The 26,871-nt window shown below is 45.9% G+C and overlaps 3 protein-coding genes across 14 annotated transcripts in view; 1 reads left to right on the forward strand and 2 right to left on the reverse strand.

Annotated features, from left to right (window-relative positions):
• Positions 1-4,249, reverse strand: part of LOC144325892 (uncharacterized) — a 44,213-nt gene extending 39,964 nt beyond the window's left edge. Inside the window, exons 1-2 of the mRNA XM_077920697.1 lie at positions 4,228-4,249; positions 2,897-2,992 (exon numbers count right to left, since the gene is read on the reverse strand). Of these exons, the coding sequence (XP_077776823.1) occupies positions 2,897-2,992; positions 4,228-4,249 (118 nt within the window). The remainder of the gene's footprint in view (positions 1-2,896; positions 2,993-4,227) is intronic.
• Positions 259-17,279, reverse strand: LOC114586166 (uncharacterized). Of its 12 annotated transcripts, XR_013390961.1 has the most exons (5): positions 16,854-17,279; positions 15,750-15,854; positions 6,597-6,701; positions 5,111-5,130; positions 259-1,396 (listed from the first exon to the last, which is right to left on the reverse strand). XR_013390961.1 is itself a non-coding variant. In XM_077920086.1 (4 exons), exons 1-4 carry the CDS (start codon positions 16,921-16,923, stop codon positions 5,039-5,041), a joined length of 372 nt encoding a protein of 123 aa, XP_077776212.1. In that variant the 5' UTR covers positions 16,924-16,935; the 3' UTR covers positions 4,854-5,038. The 12 variants fall into 12 exon arrangements, 6 of the variants coding, with proteins under 6 accessions (XP_077776212.1, XP_077776208.1, XP_077776206.1 ...); XR_013390960.1 differs by lacking the exon at positions 259-1,396 and having other exon boundaries at positions 4,854-5,130; positions 6,592-6,701; XR_013390962.1 differs by lacking the exons at positions 259-1,396; positions 16,854-17,279 and adding an exon at positions 16,757-16,847 and having other exon boundaries at positions 4,854-5,130.
• Positions 17,261-26,871, forward strand: part of ATP6V0A2 (ATPase H+ transporting V0 subunit a2) — a 29,990-nt gene continuing 20,379 nt past the window's right edge. Inside the window, exons 1-5 of the mRNA XM_028709195.2 lie at positions 17,261-17,394; positions 21,305-21,383; positions 24,287-24,384; positions 25,624-25,761; positions 26,052-26,152. Of these exons, the coding sequence (XP_028565028.1) occupies positions 17,278-17,394; positions 21,305-21,383; positions 24,287-24,384; positions 25,624-25,761; positions 26,052-26,152 (533 nt within the window). The 5' untranslated portion in view covers positions 17,261-17,277. The remainder of the gene's footprint in view (positions 17,395-21,304; positions 21,384-24,286; positions 24,385-25,623; positions 25,762-26,051; positions 26,153-26,871) is intronic.

The raw sequence follows: 26,871 nt of genomic DNA on the forward strand, positions 1-26,871 counted from the left end.
ATTTTACACGACTGTAAATTGTAAAAAATAAATAATGGGTGTTTGCTATTTAGATCAATCCGTATAGCTCACTGAGTAGAGCACGAGACCCTTAATCTCAGGGCCGTCCTTTGAGCCCCACGTAGAGCAAAAGATTCCTGCAGGGGCTGGACTTGAAGACCCTTGTGGTCCCGTCTAACTCTTCCATGATTCTGTAATCTAAGGGCATTGCTTTCAAGTGAAATCATTCTCTGCGCACTCAAACACAGTTCAAACACATTCAAAGGTTTTAATAAAAAGTAATCTTTATTAAATAGTTTTCCAGATGAAATACATTGTTTCCGAGAGATTTGCATGGGGAAATCTTTTCGATTCCTCAAGAATAAGGAGCAGTGGGGTGAGGGAGGCCAGGGCCACATCCACACCATTTCATGTGCTATGAAGCCGCTTTAAACACTCATGGCTTCTTCCCCCAAAGAATCTGGGAGCTATAGTTTGAAAAGGGTGCAGAGAGTTGTTAGGAGACCCCCTGTTCCCCTCCCAGAGCTACAATTCCCAGCGTTCCCTGGCAAAAAGGGAACCCTACCCCTACCCCTAACTCTAACGCTAACACTAACCCTTAACCCTTAACCCGAGCTACATTTCCCAAAGTTCCCTGACAAGAAGGGAACCCTAACCCTACCCCATAACTCTTAACTAGAGCTACATTTCCCAAAGTTCCCTGACAAGAAGGGAACCCTACCCCTACCCCATAACTCTTAACTAGAGCTACAATTCCCAGAGTTCCCTGGCAAGAAGGGAACCCTAACCCTACCCCATAACTCTTAACTAGAGCTACAATTCCCAGAGTTCCCTGACAAGAAGGGAACCCTAACCCTACCCCATAACTCTTAACTAGAGCTACAATTCCCAGAGTTCCCTGACAAGAAGGGAACCCTAACCCTACCCCATAACTCTTAACTAGAGCTACATTTCCCAAAGTTCCCTGACAAGAAGGGAACCCTAACCCTAACCAACACTACCCCAACTCAACCCTACCCCTATCCAACTCCTAACCCTAAGTCTAAGCCTAAGCCTAAGCCGCCTAACAACTCTCTGTCCCCTTAACCACCTACAGTTCCCAGAATCCCTGAGGGGAAGCCATTCCTGTTCAAAGCGTCTTCATAGCACTTCCAATGGACGGTGCGCCTAATGTGGCCTAATGTTTCCTCCCTCTTTTTCTTCTCTCTCCCCACTGTCCCATCACTTGCAATGCAGCAGGTGTCCGCCTGCAGTCTTCCTTCAAAGGTCCTTCTCTCAGGTACGGCCATGGCCTTGTCCTTTGTTCGCTGCCAGTATTTCACGTTCATTTCTCCCATGTAAATAGGGACGTCCTGCGCTTCTCTTCATGACTTTGATGGCTGGACTTGGGGGAAACCTCATCGGCTCCGGACATCCCTGTAAGGCAAAGGAAAAGAGGTGAGTGGGATGGCCCCCATCCAACAGCGTCCCCCCACACTCCTCCTCTGTTTGGCTGCCTGTTAACAAACAAGGCTTCCAAACCACTTTGCATCCATCTCAGCCAGCGTAGCCTCACGGCATCCACTAGCCTGAACGCAAACTCTTCCAATCACCACCCACCAGCTGCAGCCTCGCCAGGTCCATTGCCAGGCATCAACCAGCTTCAGAGCTGAATATCCGTCACCTTCAGGTAGCAATCCCACCAGCAAGTAAACTTTGTACTTGCCTTCTCCTTGCTCCACAGCATCCCAGCACCAGGCGATTGCCTCCTTCCGCTTGTCAGCTTGCTGCCACGGGGCAGGAGACCACCAGGGCAGAGTGCCCCCGAGCTGCCCATTTCTCTCTGGGGAGGGCAACTGCCGAGGCTTGCGCCTTGGCCCACGTTTATACCTGCTCAGCTGCCAAATGTGTTTGTGGCATCACAGTCAACCCACAGACAATGGCAGCAGCTGGGGAGGCATCACCATCACACCCTCAGCCCTCACAATGGGGGGCGGGGCGCAGCTCAGCAGCCAAAACACCCTCCCCCAAGGTGTGTCTATATCTGTGAAGGCCACACTGGACACCCAAGGGGGCAGGAGGGGGACATTTTTCAGCCCAGGGGCTGCATTTCCCTCCACATAACACTAGTCAAATGCACCAATGAACAGAGCAATGAAAGCAAGCCTTATCTTTGCTGTTCAAGGAATGGCATGCAGAGAGAAAGTTAGCATCTCAGTAAAAAAGCACTTTTTCACCAATCAATCAATCAATCAATCAATCAATCATTTATTGTATTTGCCTAAAAGCCATTACAGATCCAGTTACAAAAGCATCAAACCCAAAGACCCAAACTATAGCTCCCATATTCATTTGCTCTTCAGATATCTGGGCGCTCCTTTTTTCAGCTTGTCATAGTCTGCATTCACCGCATAAAACTGAAAGAGGGCAGCATGGTTAAGCGTTATCTCCAGCTTGGACTACTACCATGTGCTCTACGTGGGGCTACCATTGAAGGTGACTCGGAAGTGGCAGGAAAGGATCTCTAATCATTCAACTTGAATGGGCTTAAAAGCAATTTTGCAGGAAGAACCACAAGTCAATGGCAGAAACTCAGGGATCTATCCTGCTTATTCAGTCAGAGTTTAGAAGATTGAACTGGAGAGGAGAATGAAGCATCATAGAAGGAACCCAAGGGTCATCTAGTCCAACCCCAAATGCTGTGATCACACACACCAGGCCTTCCAAAGCTGAAGCGTATTATTCCTCCCACCAAATGACCATTATTATTATTATTATTAGCCCATCTTCCATAGGTTTCAGGGATGGGGCTGATGGGAGTTGGAGTCCCAACAATCTCTGCTGGACACCAGGCTCCCCATCCCTGGCCTATACGATAACCAGCATCATAACCCTAGTTAAGTATCTCCTACCATACCTTGTACTGGTCGTTGGGTCACAGCTTGTTGCAAGGCTCTGGGTTGCTCTTTTTGTCCCAGCCAGGCAGAGAAACATGACAAGAGGCATTTAAAGGCTACGGAGCGGGGGACGGGGAGTGGCGTGGTGCTTTGAGTCCTCTGCTTTCCCTGCCGAGCGAAGCCGCATGCCATCCGGCGGAGAGCGCTGACTTCTTCCATTGAAAATTCGGACTTTTAACAACAACCCGTGAGTAATTTGGAAACCGGGTTTAAAAGGAGAAAAAAAGGAATTTTTTTTCGGATTTGGCACGAGCGGGGGCGGGATCCAAAAAGGAAGTCAGTCCCCCTCCCTACTGTAAACATTTTAAAACAAGGACTGGGTAACCAAGGTCTAGAAAGAAGCGTACTTCTGACAAAAATTAAGAATTCCACGATGGAAAACTACAAGAACTGTGCTGGAGGAGAAGAGTGGAGGGAGAAGGAAAACGTAACCCCCCCTGGGAACCGGGGCGATTTGTGAGAGAGCTTGGTGAAAAGAGACGGAGACTTTGACAGCTGAGATTTAGAATCCAAAGGCTGTGTAACTATTTGCTGAATTTTTCTTTTTATATACTTGTTATCTTTTATATTTTTATATAGTTTTTATACTTTGTTGGGGCGTCTTTATTTTAAAAAAAAGGAACTCGTGGAAGGAAAATGGGGTGGACCTTGGGGAGAGAATCTTTGATTTTTATTTAAGGTAATGATGATGACTGTATAAATTTAAATTTGAATATTGGGTTAAACAAATTAAATTTTAAATTGGGAGTGAGAGCTTGTAGAACCAACGTTATGAAAGGGGAATATGGTAGGGATGGGGGTGGGGGGAGTCCCAGAAAGGGGGTAATGAAAGTAAGGTTTCAAATGTATTTTATTTCTGTTTTATTTTTACTTTTTGTATTTTGGAAATTTTAATAAATATGATTTTAAAAAAAAAGTCTTAACAAAACATCTTTAAACAATGAAAAGGCAACAATCATTTCATCTCCTACACCCTTTATTTTACACGACTGTAAATTGTAAAAAATAAATAATGGGTGTTTGCTATTTAGATCAATCCGTATAGCTCACTGAGTAGAGCACGAGACCCTTAATCTCAGGGCCGTCCTTTGAGCCCCACGTAGAGCAAAAGATTCCTGCAGGGGCTGGACTTGAAGACCCTTGTGGTCCCGTCTAACTCTTCCATGATTCTGTAATCTAAGGGCATTGCTTTCAAGTGAAATCATTCTCTGCGCACTCAAACACAGTTCAAACACATTCAAAGGTTTTAATAAAAAGTAATCTTTATTAAATAGTTTTCCAGATGAAATACATTGTTTCCGAGAGATTTGCATGGGGAAATCTTTTCGATTCCTCAAGAATAAGGAGCAGTGGGGTGAGGGAGGCCAGGGCCACATCCACACCATTTCATCTGCTATGAAGCCGCTTTAAACACTCATGGCTTCTTCCCCCAAAGAATCTGGGAGCTATAGTTTGAAAAGGGTGCAGAGAGTTGTTAGGAGACCCCCTGTTCCCCTCCAAGAGCTACAATTCCCAGCGTTCCCTGGCAAAAAGGGAACTCTACCCCTACCCCTGACGCTAACCCTAACTCCAACCCTAAAGCTAGCTTTAACTAGAGCTACAATTCCCAGAGTTCCCTGACAAGAAGGGAACCCTAACCCTACCCCATAACTCTTAACTAGAGCTACAATTCCCAGAGTTCCCTGACAAGAAAGGAACCCTAACCCTACCCCATAACTCTTAACTAGAGCTACATTTCCCAGAGTTCCCTGACAAGAAGGGAACCCTAACCCTAACCAACACTACCCCAACTCAACCCTACCCCTATCCAACTCCTAACCCTAAGTCTAAGCCTAAGCCGCCTAACAACTCTCTGTCCCCTTAACCACCTACAGTTCCCAGAATCCCTGAGGGGAAGCCATTCCTGTTCAAAGCGTCTTCATAGCACTTCCAATGGACGGTGCGCCTAATGTGGCCTAATGTTTCCTCCCTCTTTTTCTTCTCTCTCCCCACTGTCCCATCACTTGCAATGCAGCAGGTGTCCGCCTGCAGTCTTCCTTCAAAGCTCCTTCTCTCAGGTACGGCCATGGCCTTGTCCTTTGTTCGCTGCCAGTATTTCATGTTCATTTCTCCCATGTAAATAGGGACGTCCTGCGCTTCTCTTCATGACTTTGATGGCTGGACTTGGGGGAAACCTCACCGGCTCCGGACATCCCTGTAAGGCAAAGGAAAAGAGGTGAGTGGGATGGCCCCCATCCAACAGCGTCCCCCCACACTCCTCCTCTGTTTGGCTGCCTGTTAACAAACAAGGCTTCCAAACCACTTTGCATCCATCTCAGCCAGCGTAGCCTCACGGCATCCACTAGCCTGAACGCAAACTCTTCCAATCACCACCCACCAGCTGCAGCCTCGCCAGGTCCATTGCCAGGCATCAACCAGCTTCAGAGCTGAATATCCGTCACCTTCAGGTAGCAATCCCACCAGCAAGTAAACTTTGTACTTGCCTTCTCCTTGCTCCACAGCATCCCAGCACCAGGCGATTGCCTCCTTCCGCTTGTCAGCTTGCTGCCACGGGGCAGGAGACCACCAGGGCAGAGTGCCCCCGAGCTGCCCATTTCTCTCTGGGGAGGGCAACTGCCGAGGCTTGCGCCTTGGCCCACGTTTATACCTGCTCAGCTGCCAAATGTGTTTGTGGCATCACAGTCAACCCACAGACAATGGCAGCAGCTGGGGAGGCATCACCATCACACCCTCAGCCCTCACAATGGGGGGCGGGGCGCAGCTCAGCAGCCAAAACACCCTCCCCCAAGGTGTGTCTATATCTGTGAAGGCCACACTGGACACCCAAGGGGGCAGGAGGGGGACATTTTTCAGCCCAGGGGCTGCATTTCCCTCCACATAACACTAGTCAAATGCACCAATGAACAGAACAATGAAAGCAAGCCTTATCTTTGCTGTTCAAGGAATGGCATACAAAGTTAGCATCTCAGTAAAAAAGCACTTTTTCACCAATCAATCAATCAATCAATCATTTATTGTATTTGCCTAAAAGCCATTACAGATCCAGTTACAAAAGCATCAAACCCAAAGACCCAAACTATAGCTCCCATATTCATTTGCTCTTCAGATATCTGGGCGCTCCTTTTTTCAGCTTGTCATAGTCTGCATTCACCGCATAAAACTGAAAGAGGGCAGCATGGTTAAGCGTTATCTCCAGCTTGGACTACTACCATGTGCTCTACGTGGGGCTACCATTGAAGGTGACTCGGAAGTGGCAGGAAAGGATCTCTAATCATTCAACTTGAATGGGCTTAAAAGCAATTTTGCAGGAAGAACCACAAGTCAATGGCAGAAACTCAGGGATCTATCCTGCTTATTCAGTCAGAGTTTAGAAGATTGAACTGGAGAGGAGAATGAAGCATCATAGAAGGAACCCAAGGGTCATCTAGTCCAACCCCAAATGCTGTGATCACACACACCAGGCCTTCCAAAGCTGAAGCGTATTATTCCTCCCACCAAATGACCATTATTATTATTATTATTAGCCCATCTTCCATAGGTTTCAGGGATGGGGCTGATGGGAGTTGGAGTCCCAACAATCTCTGCTGGACACCAGGCTCCCCATCCCTGGCCTATACGATAACCAGCATCATAACCCTAGTTAAGTATCTCCTACCATACCTTGTACTGGTCGTTGGGTCACAGCTTGTTGCAAGGCTCTGGGTTGCTCTTTTTGTCCCAGCCAGGCAGAGAAACATGACAAGAGGCAGACATCAAGGAGTACATCTTTGGAATAAGAAGAAAAACAAACAGCATAAAGTGTAACGCTCTGCCCAACTGTTGGCACATGGTTCCCACCAAATTTAACATTCATGGCCTCCTCAGTGCCACCAGAAGAGCACACTTCTTTCATAATGTGGGATGTAAAAAAAGGCCACCGTACCACAAGTATTTGTAAAAGCCCTTTAAAGCCAGTTAACACAGTTACCTAAATGCAAGGGCAGCTTCTCACTGCCTTGCACCAGAGACAGCGGCAAGTTTGTGAGGCAGTGCTGGACAGAACTCGATGCTGGCAACCCAATCCTACACTTTCTCCATGATAGGTTCCTGATAGACTTTGTGCTTTCTGCCCAGACAGTTCATTGGCTTTACTCTCTTCCCAAATACCCTTTTAGCTATGCTGTACCGCTCATTGCAATGCCTTGGATACAACTCGGCTGAGGAATGGCAATGCTTATATGGTTGGTTTTCTTACTCTAAAGCTAAGAAGCTGACCTTCATGTTTTACTGTGGTTTTATAATTTGTTTTATAGGGACTTCCGGGTTGGTGCCATCGCCAAATGGCGGATTCCCTCCGAGCTCCGGAGGGAATCTGCTCGACAGGGGTTGGGTTTTGCCGCGCCGGCGACGCGGGGACCCTCAAAAACCACGGGCGCGGATGCCCGTGGACCTGGTGACTCGGCGGGCACCGTTTGCGCCCTCCCGACCCGCGAAGGAGCCTTTTTAAAGGCTACGGAGCGGGGGACGGGGAGTGGCGTGGTGCTTTGAGTCCTCTGCTTTCCCTGCCGAGCGAAGCCGCATGCCATCCGGCGGAGAGCGCTGACTTCTTCCATTGAAAATTCGGACTTTTAACAACAACCCGTGAGTAATTTGGAAACCGGGTTTAAAAGGAGAAAAAAAGGAATTTTTTTTCGGATTTGGCACGAGCGGGGGCGGGATCCAAAAAGGAAGTCAGTCCCCCTCCCTACTGTAAACATTTTAAAACAAGGACTGGGTAACCAAGGTCTAGAAAGAAGCGTACTTCTGACAAAAATTAAGAATTCCACGATGGAAAACTACAAGAACTGTGCTGGAGGAGAAGAGTGGAGGGAGAAGGAAAACGTAACCCCCCCTGGGAACCGGGGCGATTTGTGAGAGAGCTTGGTGAAAAGAGACGGAGACTTTGACAGCTGAGATTTAGAATCCAAAGGCTGTGTAACTATTTGCTGAATTTTTCTTTTTATATACTTGTTATCTTTTATATTTTTATATAGTTTTTATACTTTGTTGGGGCGTCTTTATTTTAAAAAAAAGGAACTCGTGGAAGGAAAATGGGGTGGACCTTGGGGAGAGAATCTTTGATTTTTATTTAAGGTAATGATGATGACTGTATAAATTTAAATTTGAATATTGGGTTAAACAAATTAAATTTTAAATTGGGAGTGAGAGCTTGTAGAACCAACGTTATGAAAGGGGAATATGGTAGGGATGGGGGTGGGGGGAGTCCCAGAAAGGGGGTAATGAAAGTAAGGTTTCAAATGTATTTTATTTCTGTTTTATTTTTACTTTTTGTATTTTGGAAATTTTAATAAATATGATTTAAAAAAAAAAGTCTTAACAAAACATCTTTAAACAATGAAAAGGCAACAATCATTTCATCTCCTACACCCTTTATTTTACACGACTGTAAATTGTAAAAAATAAATAATGGGTGTTTGCTATTTAGATCAATCCGTATAGCTCACTGAGTAGAGCACGAGACCCTTAATCTTTTGCCCCACGTAGAGCAAAAGATTCCTGCAGGGGCTGGACTTGAAGACCCTTGTGGTCCCATCTAACTCTTCCATGATTCTGTAATCTAAGGGCATTGCTTTCAAGTGAAATCATTCTCTGCGCACTCAAACACAGTTCAAACACATTCAAAGGTTTTAATAAAAAGTAATCTTTATTAAATAGTTTTCCAGATGAAATACATTGTTTCCGAGAGATTTGCATGGGGAAATCTTTTCGATTCCTCAAGAATAAGGAGCAGTGGGGTGAGGGAGGCCAGGGCCACATCCACACCATTTCATGTGCTATGAAGCCGCTTTAAACACTCATGGCTTCTTCCCCCAAAGAATCTGGGAGCTATAGTTTGAAAAGGGTGCAGAGAGTTGTTAGGAGACCCCCTGTTCCCTGTTATTCTAAAGCACCAATGCTGCAGCAAGCAAAGGCTCCAGCAGCTCAGTCTGCTGCTTGTGGCTGGAAAGCCAGACAGGATGTTTGTGACTGTTGCCATGGAAACAAAGGGGCAGTCCATTCTGTACTGAGCACCGGATGTTAGCTCAGTGTGTGTGTCATATGACCTGTACTGGAAGTACTTGGGAGGAGTTTCATCTTGCTGCTGTCGAGTGCAGACATGTTTCTCTGTACTGATATGAGAGGCAGAAATAAAAGATGTAAATAGTTTTCTGTCTGCTTCTTTCCCCTCCCTGGGGGACACCAAAGGGGAGAGAGGAAGAACGGTGTGTTCCTCTCACACATCTGAGAAGAATCGCCGGGACCTCGCCTGCTTATCAGCAGAGTGGAGACGCGGGGAGGTCAACAGGAATATCTGCCGGTGCCTACGCTATGGCACATTCCTCTGACCCGGGCAGAATTCCAACAGTGGTAGCAGAGGATGGTTGCGATTCATCGGACATCTGCATGAGAGGCTGGTGAATCCTCCTCTGCTCCATGGAAGCCTGTTGTGAGAGGCTGATCCTCTGCAGCCAGAAGCTGACCAGAAGAAGCTGACAGCCAAGCCGATACCCAAGGTATGAGATTTTTAAGGGCTTAAAAGTGTGAATGCAGATTGATTCATTCTCTGCTTCACGGAGAGCGTGTGTGGGAAAGCAGCTCCAACTTAGAAGAGGCCTGCATTCCAAGCATTCTTGTGGTTTCCTGTCCGAGGAAAGATATGCGCTGTTGCTAAGCAACGTCCTTCAGTGAAGGAGGACTGGAAAGTTAATCGAGAGGGCTGGACAGTCAATCTATGCCTCAGAGAGGCGAAAACAAAGGTTTTGTTATGACTAGGTCCTCACGAACTGATGGAAGGGACTTTCCAACGCAGCCAGTGTCAGAGCTGCCAGGTGTCAAGAGTGTAAACAAGCCAACTATTGGATTTTAGAGGCTTGTGTTTCAGAGTCAATGCAAGGACTCAAAATGGATGCTAAGAAGGGGGGAGGCTTGCCTTCTCCACCCCTCCTGACCAATGACAATTATTCATCTTGGTCTGTAAAGATGAAGGCCCTGCTGCAGAATCAGAGACTGTTTGAGGTGATTGAGAACCCCATTCCTGCAGCACCAACGCGTGCTTGGGAGTCACAGAATGTGAAGGCTAGGACTGCTATAATTCTGTGCGTCTCAGATGATCAATTGGTGCATATTCAGCATTTGGAACATGCGCAAGAGGTTTGGGATACGCTGCGTACAACGCATCAAAGAGATGCCGGTTCTTCAGCGTTGCTGTATTTTGAGAAGTTGACCAATCTGAGATTAGCGCCTGATGGAGATGTTCAAGCGCACCTGACAGAAATGAAGTTTTTGCGTCAACAGATGGTGGAACGCAATTTTCGTCTACAGGAGGAAGTGTTTTGCTTCATGATGATAAACAGCCTGAACCGGACTTACAAGGTTGTTGCCAGTCAGCTTGGTTCGCTACCGGCTCAAGACCTGACTTCGGAAAGAGTCTGTGCGGTGGTCCTGAATGAACATGACAGACTTGCTGCACTGGAAGTGAAGGACAGGGGGAGGCAAGAACAGAGTTCAAATCTTCCCACTGCTGATGCTACTGGAGAGCATGCTGTAGCATTGAGCGCCGTCAGATGCTACAATTGTGGACAGACTGGGCATCTACAGCGGAACTGTAGGAAGCCGCGACAGTCAAAAGGAGCCAAGAACAGCTCTACGAAGCCTGAGGCGTCAAGCAAAAGCCGTAACAAATGCCAGGTGAAACCTGCAAAGGCTATGATGGCGAAAGGAACCACGCCAGATGTTGGGAACGCTTTCATAATCGATACGGGGGCAACGAAGCATCTCTGCCCACACAGACAACTGTTTTCGACGTTGAAGAAGCAAAGCTTCACTGTGAAACAAGCCAACGGTCAAGAACTGGAAGCGACCGGAATTGGAACTGTGTATCTTGAGAGTCTGAACTTGACTATAAGCGATGTTTACCTGGTTCCAGAACTGAGATTTAGTCTGCTGAGTGCTTCGCAGATTGCTAAGAAGGGACTAAAACTGTACTATGATGCTAAAAGATGCAAGATCTACAAAGATGGAGAACTGTTTCTTACTGCCAAAGAGAAAGATGGACTGTATTTGTTGACTTTTGATCAAAGTGATTACATGAAATGTAATACTTCTGATTCTAACGAAATTTCTCTTGCAGATCTGACCAACAAGGACACCAAGAAGGTGGCTAAGAAGGTCGACAGAGCGTTTCAGCGGGTGTATGCTGATGTGATTGGTCCTTTAGAACCATCTAGAGGCGGTGCAAAATATTACCTTTTGTGTGTTGATTGTTACACTAATTATTCTTGGGTTTATATGATGAAGAAACCGCAGGAAACTTTAGGAAAGTTTCAGGAGTTTTGTGACAAGGTTAAAAGTATGCATGATGCTAACATTGATTGTCTTTTCACAGATGACAAGCCAGTTTTTCTTTTACAGGATTTCCAGAGGTTCCTGGATGGAAAAGGGATAAGACACAAACTAGCTAGTTCTGAAGAAGCATGGAAGAAATGTGTCTGTGTAAAAGTGAACAAAGAATTGCAGAAAGGGATGCATGCGCAATTGCTTAGTTCACATTTACCACATGAATATTGGGCCGAGTCGCTAGCGTCCTATCTTCACGTGTGGTTGAGAAAAGTCTCAACAGAGTTGGGATGTTCTCCTTTTGAGAAGCTGTTTAATAGAAAACCTTCTGTTGCCTATTTTAAGGTTTTCGGGTCTCATGTGAGAACAGAAGCTCCAAGTGGGGTAAAGAATGTCAGAGGCATTTTTGTGGGTTATGAAAAAGGTCTCTATAGAGTAATTTTGTCTGAATCTGGTCAGGTGATTCTCACAAAATTTCTAGAGAGTGCTCCTGAACAGGAGAGAGTGATTGTTCACACTTTTTCCACAGATGATTCTGATGATTCTGATGATGATGAGTTTGATCTTATTGAGTTCAGTGGTACTGATGATGACAGCGATAGCTCAGACAGCTCAGTTGTAACAGTCATTGAGAGGAAATCTCAAATTATGACTAGACCCTCAGAAGAGAAGGATGAACCACTGATTAAGCTTAGTACTGGTTCTCCAGAGAGTTCAGAGGCTGAACCAGAAAGCAGAGAAGAGAAGCAACTCTTACGTAGGTCTGAGAGAGCAACAAAGGGTGTACCACCCAAAAGGTATTCAGAGGAGTTTGCTAACCTTGCATATGTTGCTGTTGTAAACGACCAAGGACAGATTGAAGCAGTGTCTGAGTCAGAGACAAAGGCACAACAGAAAGTTGTTAACCAAGGTAATGCGAAGTCACACAACCAGAGACGTACATTGGTTAAACCAGTGGCGGGTAGTTCCAAGGGTGGAACTGAAACAACAGGGAAATGTTATAACAACTGTTTGTTTTCTTCTCTGGATGACGCTTTGCTCGCAGCAAGCATTGATACTTTAGGGGGAGTTTGTTATTCTAAAGCACCAATGCTGCAGCAAGCAAAGGCTCCAGCAGCTCAGTCTGCTGCTTGTGGCTGGAAAGCCAGACAGGATGTTTGTGACTGTTGCCATGGAAACAAAGGGGCAGTCCATTCTGTACTGAGCACCGGATGTTAGCTCAGTGTGTGTGTCATATGACCTGTACTGGAAGTACTTGGGAGGAGTTTCATCTTGCTGCTGTCGAGTGCAGACATGTTTCTCTGTACTGATATGAGAGGCAGAAATAAAAGATGTAAATAGTTTTCTGTCTGCTTCTTTCCCCTCCCTGGGGGACACCAAAGGGGAGAGAGGAAGAACGGTGTGTTCCTCTCACACATCTGAGAAGAATCGCCGGGACCTCGCCTGCTTATCAGCAGAGTGGAGACGCGGGGAGGTCGACAGGAATATCTGCCGGTGCCTACGCTATGGCACATTCCTCTGACCCGGGCAGAATTCCAAATTGGGAGTGAGAGCTTGTAGAACCAACGTTATGAAAGGGGAATATGGTAGGGATGGGGGTGGGGGGAGTCCCAGAAAGGGGGTAATGAAAGTAAGGTTTCAAATGTATTTTATTTCTGTTTTATTTTTACTTTTTGTATTTTGGAAATTTTAATAAATATGATTAAAAAAAAAAGTCTTAACAAAACATCTTTAAACAATGAAAAGGCAACAATCATTTCATCTCCTACACCCTTTATTTTACACGACTGTAAATTGTAAAAAATAAATAATGGGTGTTTGCTATTTAGATCAATCCGTATAGCTCACTGAGTAGAGCACGAGACCCTTAATCTCAGGGCCGTCCTTTGAGCCCCACGTAGAGCAAAAGATTCCTGCAGGGGCTGGACTTGAAGACCCTTGTGGTCCCGTCTAACTCTTCCATGATTCTGTAATCTAAGGGCATTGCTTTCAAGTGAAATCATTCTCTGCGCACTCAAACACAGTTCAAACACATTCAAAGGTTTTAATAAAAAGTAATCTTTATTAAATAGTTTTCCAGATGAAATACATTGTTTCCGAGAGATTTGCATGGGGAAATCTTTTCGATTCCTCAAGAATAAGGAGCAGTGGGGTGAGGGAGGCCAGGGCCACATCCACACCATTTCATCTGCTATGAAGCCGCTTTAAACACTCATGGCTTCTTCCCCCAAAGAATCTGGGAGCTATAGTTTGAAAAGGGTGCAGAGAGTTGTTAGGAGACCCCCTGTTCCCCTCCAAGAGCTACAATTCCCAGCGTTCCCTGGCAAAAAGGGAACTCTACCCCTACCCCTGACGCTAACCCTAACTCCAACCCTAAAGCTAGCTTTAACTAGAGCTACAATTCCCAGAGTTCCCTGACAAGAAGGGAACCCTAACCCTACCCCATAACTCTTAACTAGAGCTACAATTCCCAGAGTTCCCTGACAAGAAAGGAACCCTAACCCTACCCCATAACTCTTAACTAGAGCTACATTTCCCAGAGTTCCCTGACAAGAAGGGAACCCTAACCCTAACCAACACTACCCCAACTCAACCCTACCCCTATCCAACTCCTAACCCTAAGTCTAAGCCTAAGCCGCCTAACAACTCTCTGTCCCCTTAACCACCTACAGTTCCCAGAATCCCTGAGGGGAAGCCATTCCTGTTCAAAGCGTCTTCATAGCACTTCCAATGGACGGTGCGCCTAATGTGGCCTAATGTTTCCTCCCTCTTTTTCTTCTCTCTCCCCACTGTCCCATCACTTGCAATGCAGCAGGTGTCCGCCTGCAGTCTTCCTTCAAAGCTCCTTCTCTCAGGTACGGCCATGGCCTTGTCCTTTGTTCGCTGCCAGTATTTCATGTTCATTTCTCCCATGTAAATAGGGACGTCCTGCGCTTCTCTTCATGACTTTGATGGCTGGACTTGGGGGAAACCTCACCGGCTCCGGACATCCCTGTAAGGCAAAGGAAAAGAGGTGAGTGGGATGGCCCCCATCCAACAGCGTCCCCCCACACTCCTCCTCTGTTTGGCTGCCTGTTAACAAACAAGGCTTCCAAACCACTTTGCATCCATCTCAGCCAGCGTAGCCTCACGGCATCCACTAGCCTGAACGCAAACTCTTCCAATCACCACCCACCAGCTGCAGCCTCGCCAGGTCCATTGCCAGGCATCAACCAGCTTCAGAGCTGAATATCCGTCACCTTCAGGTAGCAATCCCACCAGCAAGTAAACTTTGTACTTGCCTTCTCCTTGCTCCACAGCATCCCAGCACCAGGCGATTGCCTCCTTCCGCTTGTCAGCTTGCTGCCACGGGGCAGGAGACCACCAGGGCAGAGTGCCCCCGAGCTGCCCATTTCTCTCTGGGGAGGGCAACTGCCGAGGCTTGCGCCTTGGCCCACGTTTATACCTGCTCAGCTGCCAAATGTGTTTGTGGCATCACAGTCAACCCACAGACAATGGCAGCAGCTGGGGAGGCATCACCATCACACCCTCAGCCCTCACAATGGGGGGCGGGGCGCAGCTCAGCAGCCAAAACACCCTCCCCCAAGGTGTGTCTATATCTGTGAAGGCCACACTGGACACCCAAGGGGGCAGGAGGGGGACATTTTTCAGCCCAGGGGCTGCATTTCCCTCCACATAACACTAGTCAAATGCACCAATGAACAGAACAATGAAAGCAAGCCTTATCTTTGCTGTTCAAGGAATGGCATACAAAGTTAGCATCTCAGTAAAAAAGCACTTTTTCACCAATCAATCAATCAATCAATCATTTATTGTATTTGCCTAAAAGCCATTACAGATCCAGTTACAAAAGCATCAAACCCAAAGACCCAAACTATAGCTCCCATATTCATTTGCTCTTCAGATATCTGGGCGCTCCTTTTTTCAGCTTGTCATAGTCTGCATTCACCGCATAAAACTGAAAGAGGGCAGCATGGTTAAGCGTTATCTCCAGCTTGGACTACTACCATGTGCTCTACGTGGGGCTACCATTGAAGGTGACTCGGAAGTGGCAGGAAAGGATCTCTAATCATTCAACTTGAATGGGCTTAAAAGCAATTTTGCAGGAAGAACCACAAGTCAATGGCAGAAACTCAGGGATCTATCCTGCTTATTCAGTCAGAGTTTAGAAGATTGAACTGGAGAGGAGAATGAAGCATCATAGAAGGAACCCAAGGGTCATCTAGTCCAACCCCAAATGCTGTGATCACACACACCAGGCCTTCCAAAGCTGAAGCGTATTATTCCTCCCACCAAATGACCATTATTATTATTATTATTAGCCCATCTTCCATAGGTTTCAGGGATGGGGCTGATGGGAGTTGGAGTCCCAACAATCTCTGCTGGACACCAGGCTCCCCATCCCTGGCCTATACGATAACCAGCATCATAACCCTAGTTAAGTATCTCCTACCATACCTTGTACTGGTCGTTGGGTCACAGCTTGTTGCAAGGCTCTGGGTTGCTCTTTTTGTCCCAGCCAGGCAGAGAAACATGACAAGAGGCAGACATCAAGGAGTACATCTTTGGAATAAGAAGAAAAACAAACAGCATAAAGTGTAACGCTCTGCCCAACTGTTGGCACATGGTTCCCACCAAATTTAACATTCATGGCCTCCTCAGTGCCACCAGAAGAGCACACTTCTTTCATAATGTGGGATGTAAAAAAAGGCCACCGTACCACAAGTATTTGTAAAAGCCCTTTAAAGCCAGTTAACACAGTTACCTAAATGCAAGGGCAGCTTCTCACTGCCTTGCACCAGAGACAGCGGCAAGTTTGTGAGGCAGTGCTGGACAGAACTCGATGCTGGCAACCCAATCCTACACTTTCTCCATGATAGGTTCCTGATAGACTTTGTGCTTTCTGCCCAGACAGTTCATTGGCTTTACTCTCTTCCCAAATACCCTTTTAGCTATGCTGTACCGCTCATTGCAATGCCTTGGATACAACTCGGCTGAGGAATGGCAATGCTTATATGGTTGGTTTTCTTACTCTAAAGCTAAGAAGCTGACGCTCATGTTTTACTGTGGTTTTATAATTTGTTTTATAACTATTATTATTATTATTATTATACTCCCTCTGGAGCACAGATCTTCCTAACATGAGAAGCTGCTGAATTTCTGCCTGAGAGGATATTAGCTCAGCACTAGGCCTTATTTAGTCTGTGCTGTCTTGCATTAAAAACCGACAGGGCAACTTGCTGCATAACAAGATGAGACAAGTTTTATATTTCACATTCATGTCGGAGGAAATCCCAACATCACCCCCCAAAACATCGGGAGAACAGTACAACGAAACAATAAAATGAGGAGGAGCTCTTGTTTTTTCAGCTTCCCCCGATTCCTTGATTCTTTGGAACACTGCTTGTTGAAAATGTATAGCTTGCCTCAAAGGCCTTTGCCCCCCCCCCCCCCCAGTCCTGCACCTTGGCGCCCCCCAGTTTGTTTGGCGCACCAGCGCGAGAGGCTGCAGCCTGGGAATTCCCTCGCCCTGCCCAATGGAAAGGCAATGGCCGGCCCCACCAGGGAAGCACAGGAACTCTGGGCTCGCTTTCGTTCGGCCCGCTTCTCGCTCGGTATTTGGGCCAGCCATAGAGGTGCCGAGGGGCAGAGCGCCCGAGCCAATGGCGCTGTCTTATTGACCGGAACTTCCGAGGTGAGCATGCGGTTGGCCGCTCTAGGCTTTCCCCGCCCCTTCTCTGTCGGCGGCGCCTGGACTTGTGAGGAGAAGCCGGAAGCCGCGGGACTCGGGGCGACTCGGGTCTCCGCCCCCCTCGCCTGCCTCCTCTCCATGGCACCGGGCAGCGGGGGACCCGCCAGTCCCCGGAGCCGCCTCCGCAGCGGGACAGCAGCAGCGGCGCCGGCGGAGCGGAGGCGGCGCCGAGGAGAGCGGTGACGCCGCCGCTGCCGCTGCGCCTCCTCCGGCCCGGCCTGGGCGCCCTCCGCCATGGGCTCCCTCTTCCGCAGCGAGGCGATGTGCCTGGCGCAGCTCTTCCTCCAGGCGGGCTCGGCCTACGAGTGCCTCAGCGCCCTGGGCGAGCGCGGCCTCGCCCACTTCCGAGACGTGAGTTGAGGCGCCTGCATTTGGTGGCTCATGGAAGTTATACGCTGCTTGATTGGGGGGGGGGCGTGCCGAGAAGGAACCCCTCAAAGCGGTTTACAAAAAAAACAGAACAATGAAATGATCACCTTTTTAAAAAACAACTATAACTTTAAATTATACAGGAAGTTAAAGGCCAGCATAGAATCGAGACTAAAAGCCCCTACAGGCTTTCTAAACACCTGGGCAGGTTTGTCCAAGTAACAACTTCTTCCTCCATCAGGCCCCGAAGAGAATGCAGCTTGTCTGGCTGTTAACCAGTTAGCGGTTCAAGCCCGCCTAGTGACAGCTGTGGATAGGATTTCTGCATTTTAGGAGGATGGACTAGGTGACCATTGTGGTCCCTTACAATTCTGTGGTTCTGTGAAAGGTGCCTGCCTGATATCAATAGGCAGGGAGTTTCAGAGCTTTGGTGCCGCCATGATGTTTCTTGAACTTGGGTCCCTAGCTGTTGTTGGACTACAACTCCCATTATCCCTGACCACTGGGCCTGCTAGTTAGAGATGAAAGGACTTGGAGTCTAGCAACAGCTAGGAACCCAAGTTTGAGAAAGGCTGCAAACGATTTGGTTTGTACAGTTGTGGAGCAGTCTTAAAAAGAAATCAGGCAGTCCTGTGAATAAGTGGAGAAGAGGTGTGCCCCTTACAGATGACACTGGAGGCTCCAGCTCCTGTCAGCCTCAGCCAGCATGGCCAAAGCCTGCAGATAGCCGTGAGTTGCCCAGAAATATTGGGAAGGCCACATACTGTAGAGATGGAGGGCAGGATTCAGCTCCTAGCTCAGCCTTCATGTGGGCTGATTGCCGTCTCTCAGGCTTACTTACCTCACAGGGTTGTAGTGGAGCATAGGAAGCTGCCTTAAACCGAGTCAAACCATTGGTCCATCTTGTGCAGTATTGTCATCACTGACTGGCAGCAACTCTCTCTTTTTTTTTTTTAAAAAAAATAATTTTTATTAACCGGCCAATCAAATCAAATTAAATCACATCACATAAATTCCGAATTACAAAGCCGAAGGTTTCGGATAGGAACCTCTTCCCACATCTTGATCATCTTGGCTGCCGTCCTCTGCACACGTTCCAACTTGTCAATATCCTTCTTAAATTAAATTCTTAAATTGTGGTGCCCAGAATTGGACACAGTAATCCAGGTGTGCTGTGACCAAGGCAAAATAGAGTGGGACTATTACTTCCCTTGATCTGAACACTAGACTTTGGTTGATGCAGCCTAGAATAGTCTAGAATAGCTGCAGCATCACACTGTTGATTCCTGTACTACAGGCCAGCCATTTTATATTTGTGCAGCTGGTTCTTTCTGCCTAAGTGTTGAAACTTATATTTGTCCCCATTAAAATTCATTATTTAAATTTTGGTCCAGTTCTCCAATCTTGTTAAGGTCACCTTCAATCCCAATTCTGTCTTCAGCGGCATTTGCTACCCCTCCCAGTTTGGTGTCATCTGCAAATAATAATATTAATAATAATTTATTATTTCTACACTGCCCATCTGGCTGGGTTTCCCCAGCCACTCTGGGGTGGCTTCCAACAGAAGGTTAAAATTACAAATTTGATTAGCATCCCCTCAATACCTTTATCCAAATTATTTATAAAGATGGCCAGGATCCATTGTATCGTCCAGCTAGTTCTGTATGTGTGAGCCCAATTTTTTTGTTCTCACAAGCCTTATAACCCAAACAGTGTAGGAAAAAACTTTTAGTGCTCTTGTATAACCAGGTGCTTAACTGGGAATAGTGAATGATTTGCTGTTATGCATTATATTAGGGGGCCCCATTGTGGGTTTTGTTGTTTAATTGGGTCCTACTTTCCAACATTTAGGATGCTACCATACAACATTTCTTCCATGCTGGTAATAGGAATGGCCAGGGTCCAAAACATTTACTGATTAACAGAAGTCGTTTGAGAAGTTCATTATTTCCTTGTCTTTATTACATTTGCTTATTGGTTTTATGACTCAGACATTCTAGGCCTACCTTTAGAAGCTGGTGAACAGAATATGGAATTATGGCTTGGCTCTTGAGCAAAGGTCTTTAAGATGTTAGTTCATAATTTATTGTGTTGAAATAATCATTTGCTTGACCCTTTGTTTTACATCTGTCTTCCTGCAGTTTTACAGTAGATACGCAAAAACCACTTTCTCACTGAAGCACTAATATCAGATTAACACTTGAACTAGTTTCAGTTTGAGGCTTAATATAAATAAATACAGGCAAATCCTCATTTATGTGCATTGTTATTTGCACAGTGCTAGGTACCTGGAAGTGGTAGCTAGAAATGGGGAGCACCTGGTCAACCAAGCCCCACTGTCCCTCCAGTTTGTGGGAGTTTGTGGCGCGTTGGTCAGCTGAGCCCCGCTATCAGTCCAGCTCCTGTGAGTGTCAGCTGTCCCCGCACGTGTCAGCTGGGCCAGCTCTGCTGCCTCTCTATCTTGCATGAGCTGGACGGACCATGGGGCTTGTTTGAGGAGGACTCTCCAGAGTGCTCCCCATTTTATGCGATTTTGTATATGTGCACAGGCCCAGAATGGAATGGGGACTCACCTGTAAGTTAAAATTAAGTGCATTGATTTTGCTTGTTTGGAGGAGTTGATAATCTTCACTAGCCTCCTTTTAACCATAGTTTATCATACAAACTATTTCCAGAGGGGTAGCTGTTAGCTTGCTGCACTTTATATTTATACCACCATAAACTTCGGTGTACCAGAGTCTGCATCCTCAGATGTTTTTTCATTAAAAAATTGTATCGTGATATATAATAATTAAGCACCATAGATATTTTGTACTATTTAACACTGATAGCCCAAATTTCTACACATGTTTACTAATACTGCAGAAAGCCAATTTTCAGATCTGGAAACTGAGCATCCATGTGGGTTTCCCTCATGTTAGGGTTCATTCACCTTTACTTGTAGAGAAAATTATTTAGCCCCTGGTTATGTTGATTGTCTTTTCTTACACTTTTTTGTGGTTCTATGTTAGAGAATTGTAAATTAGTAGTGCAGTCTTATAGATGACTATTCATATTGCAGCCTTCATCATTTTGTAAACAAAAGCTGAATTCAGAATTTAAATACTGTTTAAAATAGTGTTTACTTACTATAATGGAGCCCTTTGGCCAGGATTTATACAACACAAATTATTTTTGTGTGCTTAAGGAGAGTTTGGGTTTCTCTTCCTTTAATTAACATATCTCGGACGATGGCACACATAGGTTTTTGAGACTGAGAATTTCAAAAGCAATGCAAGGGATCTGCTGTTCACAGAAAAGTGGTATAAGCTTGTAATGTAGTACTAATGCTTGGGTACCCTTCAATTTTTGAATGGAATTTCTTCTAAAAGAAGAAAAGTATTTTTAGCAGGATTAGGGGTGAGGGAGGGTTGAACTCAGAACTTGGATGTTTGATTGTGAACATAAGAACAGCCCTGAGGGATCAGGCCAAATGCCCATGACTCCAGCATCGTGTTTCCATGTGAGCCAACTGCAGGCCCACAGGAAGCCCACAAGGAGGACATGGATGCCACCACTCTCTCTCCACTCATGATTCCCAGCCACTGGCATTCAGAAGCATCCTGTCTCCAGCAGTGGAGGTAGAACAGAGGTGAAAATAGAATGGCTGTTGGGTACCCAGTTTCAGCTATTTTTGTAATATGTGTCTCTAGAATTGATTTTTGCAAACCAGGGAATGGGAATCTGGTACCCTCCAAAGTTAGTTATTGGCACGAGCTAATGGTCCAGGATTGCAGGCGTTGTGCTTCAGCAGCATCTGGAGGGCCCCAGGTTCCCCACCCCTACTGTAAATATTGATGCAAAGGGCTTTTAAGTTGGATCTTGGGGCAAATAACATTTTCCTTTTTTCCAGCTCAATCCAAGCACCAGTGTCTTCCAACGGAAATATGTGGGTGAAGTAAAGAAGTGTGAAGAGATGGAAAGGATACTTGGTAAACTTGGGAACTGCAGGGTGGCTGACTGCTTCTTCATCATGCGTTAAACACTGGGGGAGGGAGGCATACCTGATTACCCCGGCAAAAGGCTGTTCCTCTGTAGGGAGGTCCATTTCAGGGTCACATTTCACAGGGTCATAGAATAATAGAATTGTAGACTTGGAAGGTGTTTCAAGGGTCACCTAGTTCAACCCCTTGCAATGCATGCAGGAATCTCCAACCTCTGCTTTAAAAACTCTAGTGAAGGAGAGTCTACCACCTTCCGAAGGAGTCTGCTCCATTACTGAACAGTGCTTACCATCAGAAAGTTCTTCCTTTCTTGTAACTTGAATCCATTGGTTTGGGTTCTACCCCCCAGAGCAGGAGAAAACTAGCTTGCTCCACCCTCCATTTGACAGCCCCTCATTTATTTGAAGATGGGTATTATATCTCCTCTTAGTATCCTCTTCTCCAGGCTAAACTCCCTCCACCGATCCTTATAAGGCTTGGTTTCCAGACCCTTGCATCATCTTGGTCACCCTCCTGCACACGTTCCAGCTTGCCTCTATCCTTAAGCTGTAGTGCCCAGAACTGGACACAGCATTCCAGGTGGGGTCTGACCAAGGCAGAATAGAGACGCACTAGTATTTCCCTTGATCTGGACACTATACTTCTGTTGATGCAGCCTAGAATAACAATAGCTATTTTGTGCTGCTTTTGGGGGGCTCATGTTTCACTGAGATAGGTGTGTATTCTGTAGTCTACCAATTTGAAACTGAGTTTACTTAGGCAAGAATAGTGGCTGAGGTCCAGGCCCAGTTCTTTTTTACTTGAAGCCACCCTTGCTTCAGCTTTCATGCTTATTTCCCTTTCCAAAAATCGGAGCTGTTGGTTCATTCGATCATTCCCCGCCCCCCTTGGCCTTTCAGGGAAATGAGATAAGCTTATTAAAAAACAATGTGATTAGAAGCTATTTAAATCCTTAGCATTGCTGAAAGCATTGCTCTGTGTTGCAAATTGCATTCTCATGCTTTTAAACTGCTGGCTTAACACAGTTGTTAGTTTTACCAAGTGCTCAGATTTTGAAATTTGCTGTCAGGTGACTATGTAAGTGACCCACCTTCAACAGCTTTTTCAAGTGTTAAATTGCTCCATACGTGTATTGCTTGGATTATGGCATTGCTCTTTACATGAGGTTGCCCTTATGCTGGAAACATCAACTGGTTCAAAATGCGGCTGCAGGGATGTTGATAGGAGTAGGATGATCAGATAACTAACACCTGCCCTGTGCAACTTATTCTTGTAGCCAATGAATTGTATCCAGACTAAATAAATTGCACTTCATTCCCATTGAAATCAGTGGGACTTAATGGGACATGTCAATGAATTAAGTCTCATTGATTTCAGTGAGGCGTGAGTGCAACAAACTGTGGATCCAAATCACTTTCTTTTTGGGCTCAAATTGTAGTGGTGAATCTCACCTTTAAAGCTCTAAAAAGACCTTGAAGAGATATTCAGCTATGCACTCAGTTTAGACCCAGTGAAATTAATAAACATGACTAAGTGTGAGTGAAACTTGGTTGAATCACCATCTGTAAAGCCCAAGATCCAATTATCCAAAGTAGCATCCTCTAATCTAGTGCCCTCCAGGTGTTTTGAACTACTGCAATCCCTAATAATAATAATAATAATAATAATAATAATAATAATTTATTTATACCCTGCCCATCTGGCTGGGTCTCCCTAGCCACTCTGGGCTGCTTTCTACAACATATTAAAAATACAATAAAACATCAGACATTTAAAAACTTCCCTAAACAGGGCTGCCTTCAGATGTCTTCTAGAAGTCAGATAGTTGTTTATTTCCTTGACATCTGATGGGACCAAACCATTGACCAAACTAGCTGGGGCTGATGGGAATTGTAGTCCAATTACTTGGATGGCACTACGTTGGGAAAAGATGCTCTCAGACAGAGGTGGGGAATCTCTGGTGTGTGGACCAAATTGGTCCCAGTAGCCCAACTACTCTACATCTTATGTCACATAGAATCATAGAATTGTAGGGTTGGAAGGGACCCTGAGGGACATCTCGTTCAACCCCCTGCAATGCATGGTGGGTAGAGACACAGCTGCAAAGAAACAATTGGAAACTTTAAAGTTTTCTTCCCTGTTTTTAACCTTCCTTTTTCAACAAGCCTTTTAAGTGGAGATTTTTGTCCCAGTCTGTAGAAGAAGAAGAAGAGTTTGGATTTGATATCCCGCCTTTCACTCCCCTTAAGGAGTCTCAAAGCGGCTAACATTCTCCTTTCCCTTCCTCCCCCACAACAAACACTCTGTGAGGTGAGTGGGGCTGAGAGACTTCAAAGAAGTGTGACTGGCCCAAGGTCACCCAGCAGCTGCAGGTGGAGGAGCGGAGACGCGAACCTGGTTCCCCAGATTACGAGTCCACCACTCTTAACCACTACACCACACTGGCTCACTGGCTGTATTGGTTTTGGAATTGTTTTATATTTAAATTCTTTTAATTGTTTGTATATATGTTCTTATTACTTTGGGAACTTTCATAGGAAGTGATTAATAAATGCAAATAAATAAATTATTGATGATTTCTAGTTTGCAGCATCTGCAAAGCAAGAATTGAACACATTCTACTGTACATCTCAGTTCACATGGTGTAACATTGTGGCCTGACAGGCTTATGGAGAGGCCTCCTTGAGCTTTGGGAGCCCTGGGAGGTATTTAGCATCCTCTGCAATGCAGAGTATTCCCAGAGCAGCAGCCAAATCTATGTAGCCAAGAGTTCCCCAAGGATAATAACCCTGAGAGTTGAAAAAATTCCCCATTCCCTAGCAAACCTTTTGTGGAACAATATTCCTTGAGTTAGAATACTCCTTTGAAAGTATTTATTTCCTTTATTCCAGGATACCTTGTGCAAGAAATTAAGAGAGCGGACATTCCCCTACCAGAAGGAGATGTTACCCCTGCTGCCCCTCCGTTTAAGCAGATGCTGGAGATTCAGGTACTTTGTGGAATGGGGATCTTCTGGAATTAAAGGGTAGTCATAGATCCACTTATTTTCCTTTATTTTGGGCCAATTGTGAGAGCTTGCATACTCGGATTCCCAACTTTCCTTCAAGTACCGTATTTTTCGCCCTATAGGACACACCAGCCCATAGGACGCACCTAGGGTTTTTTTTTGGGGGGGGGAATAAAGAAAAAAAATTATTCCCCCCCCCCCAGCCGCGGCTTCAGCGTGCTCCCCAGGCTTGTGGATATCTGCCTGAAGCCTGGAGAGTGAGAGGGGTCGGTGCGCACCGACCCCTCTCGCTCTCCAAGCTTCAGCGAAAGCTTGCATTCCATAGGGCGCACACAGATTTCCCCTTCATTTTTGGCGGGGGGAAAAGTGCGTCCTATAGGGTGAAAAATACGGTAGCTCATGAGTGGCGTTTTAATCTTGTAACAACAACCGTGTGAAGCAGTTTAGGCTGAGGCACTGACTTGTTTGGGCCCATCCAGTGAGCTTAGAGTCATTGAATAGAGAGTACAGATCTTTCATCTTTCAGAATTAAATCAATAGTTGCCAAAGAAATACTAAATACCTTCTTCATTTTTGTGTGGTAAATTGGGGCATAGTGGGTTTTCTTCTGTTTGAGTCACAGTAGTGGGACTGATTGGGAATACCAGTGAGTTGTGGTGCCTACTTATGATGTATGCGGGGGTGCCCAAAGCTTGCAAACATCATGAGGTGCAACTGGTTGACTGAAGGGGGGCAGGCAGAGTCACAAAGGACTGGCCACTTCAAAAGGCCAGAGATGGAAGACAGAGGCAGAGAAGAGGAAAGAGCAGTGCAGCGTTGCAGGAAGAGGAAAGATGGAGAGGAAGAAGGAAAAGCTGTACACTTTAGGTAAGGGAAACAGACAGGAATGAGTTTGAGAAGCAGACTATTGTGAAGCTACCATGATGCAACTACTAAACAAATTTTACATTATGGAACTGAGACTCAATCGAGATTGAGAGTGACTAGCTAACTCCCCAGTGGTTTGACATGACCCCCAAAGGTGTACTCCTCCAATGTCTTGTGAAACAGATGGATGCCAACAATAAGCTTATTTCAGAAAGGAATATTGAGCCTTGAGGATTTTGTACAGTAGACCCAGTGCTAGCCCAGCACTGTAACAATTGCATGACTGTCATGGGACTTGTGGCCATACAACATCTGGAGCCAGAATGGGAATGCACTTTTGCCCTTGTATTGCAGGAGCAGCTGCAGAAGTTGGAGGTGGAGTTGAGAGAAGTGACGAAAAATAAAGAGAAGCTGAGGAAGAATCTCCTTGAGCTGACGGAATATACCCACATGCTACGGGTCACCCGGTCCTTTGTCAGAAGAACTGCTGAGGTACTGTTACCATTGCATGGCAAAGCTCCTTAACTTGGGTGTACAGAAGGGAGGCAGTCAGCCACAGGCCAGATTCCGGGGCCCACCTAGTACCTGATAATGGCTGCTGGATTCTTGCAGCAGTGGGCCTTGCTGCAGTCCTGTGAGGCACTGAATGCCATTGAATGCAGGCAAATGCAGTGGCCTTAAGCCTCGTTTCCCATCTCTCTTGGTGATCATCACTCCCTTGTGATTTGGGCACAGCCCTAGCTCATTTGAAGAAGTGTTTTCTTTCATTTGTTTCTCTTTAGTTTGAGTCCTGTTTACTTACGAATTATGAAGAATTCCCAACTTTAGAAACGGACCGCTTAGCGGACTACAACTGCATGCATAGACTCGGTGCCAAACTGGGGTAAGTGATGAAAAAGTCTATACAGTCATACCTTGGATCTGAATGCCCTGCAAGTCGAACGTTTTGGCTTCTGAATGGCGCAAACCGTCATTCTGGTTTGCGAACGTTCTTTGGAACCCGAATGTCTGATGCAGCTTCTGATTGGCTGCAGGAACTTCCTGTAGCCAATTGGAAGCCGTGCCTTGGTTTCTGACTGTTTTGGAAGTGGAAACGGACTTCTGGAACAGATTCTGTTCAACGTCCGAGGTACGACTATAGATGACCATTAACAGTTAATTAGTCATTTCACATTTATATGAAAATGAAGGCCTGACCACTTTGATGGTGCCACAGATATGGCAATTTTTTTGAATAATTTAGCTCTTCTTTAGTCTTTCCCTTCTAGTGAGGCAGCAAACCTGCATTAATCCTATTCGTTTAGGTGTCATGCATGCAGGTGAGTGCTTGCATGAGCGTAGTTTTATGTAGTTATCCTGCCTACTCCAAAGTAAATACCAATGACCTCAGTAGACTTTACTCCCTAGTAAGTGAGTTCAGATTGGCAGCCTCAAACTTGTTTCAGAGCTCCAAACTGACAGTATTAACACTTGGCACCAATCAGTGTCATACTGAATTGAGCTCTGCATGGTTTGATATTTGATAACCAATTGTGTTTCCTTCATGTGCCTATTGTCTTTTTAAGTAAGGAGAAGATTAGTAGATTTTAAAAATTGTTATAA

Source organism: Podarcis muralis, chromosome 16 (assembly GCF_964188315.1).
Source record: "Podarcis muralis chromosome 16, rPodMur119.hap1.1, whole genome shotgun sequence".
Classification (NCBI taxonomy): Eukaryota; Metazoa; Chordata; class Lepidosauria; order Squamata; family Lacertidae; genus Podarcis; species Podarcis muralis.

What these genes read in the sequence shown, in the direction of transcription:
- LOC114586166 (XM_077920082.1), bottom strand. Translation starts at nt 17,279, where the DNA reads ATGGCGGAGGGCGCCCAGGCCGGGCCGGAGGAGGCGCAGCGGCAGCGG. An exon ending in AGAGTTCCTGTGCTTCCCTG is followed by an intron (nt 15,855 to 16,853) that starts GTGGGGCCGGCC and finishes CTTATTCCAAAG; the next exon opens with ATGTACTCCTTGATGTCTGC.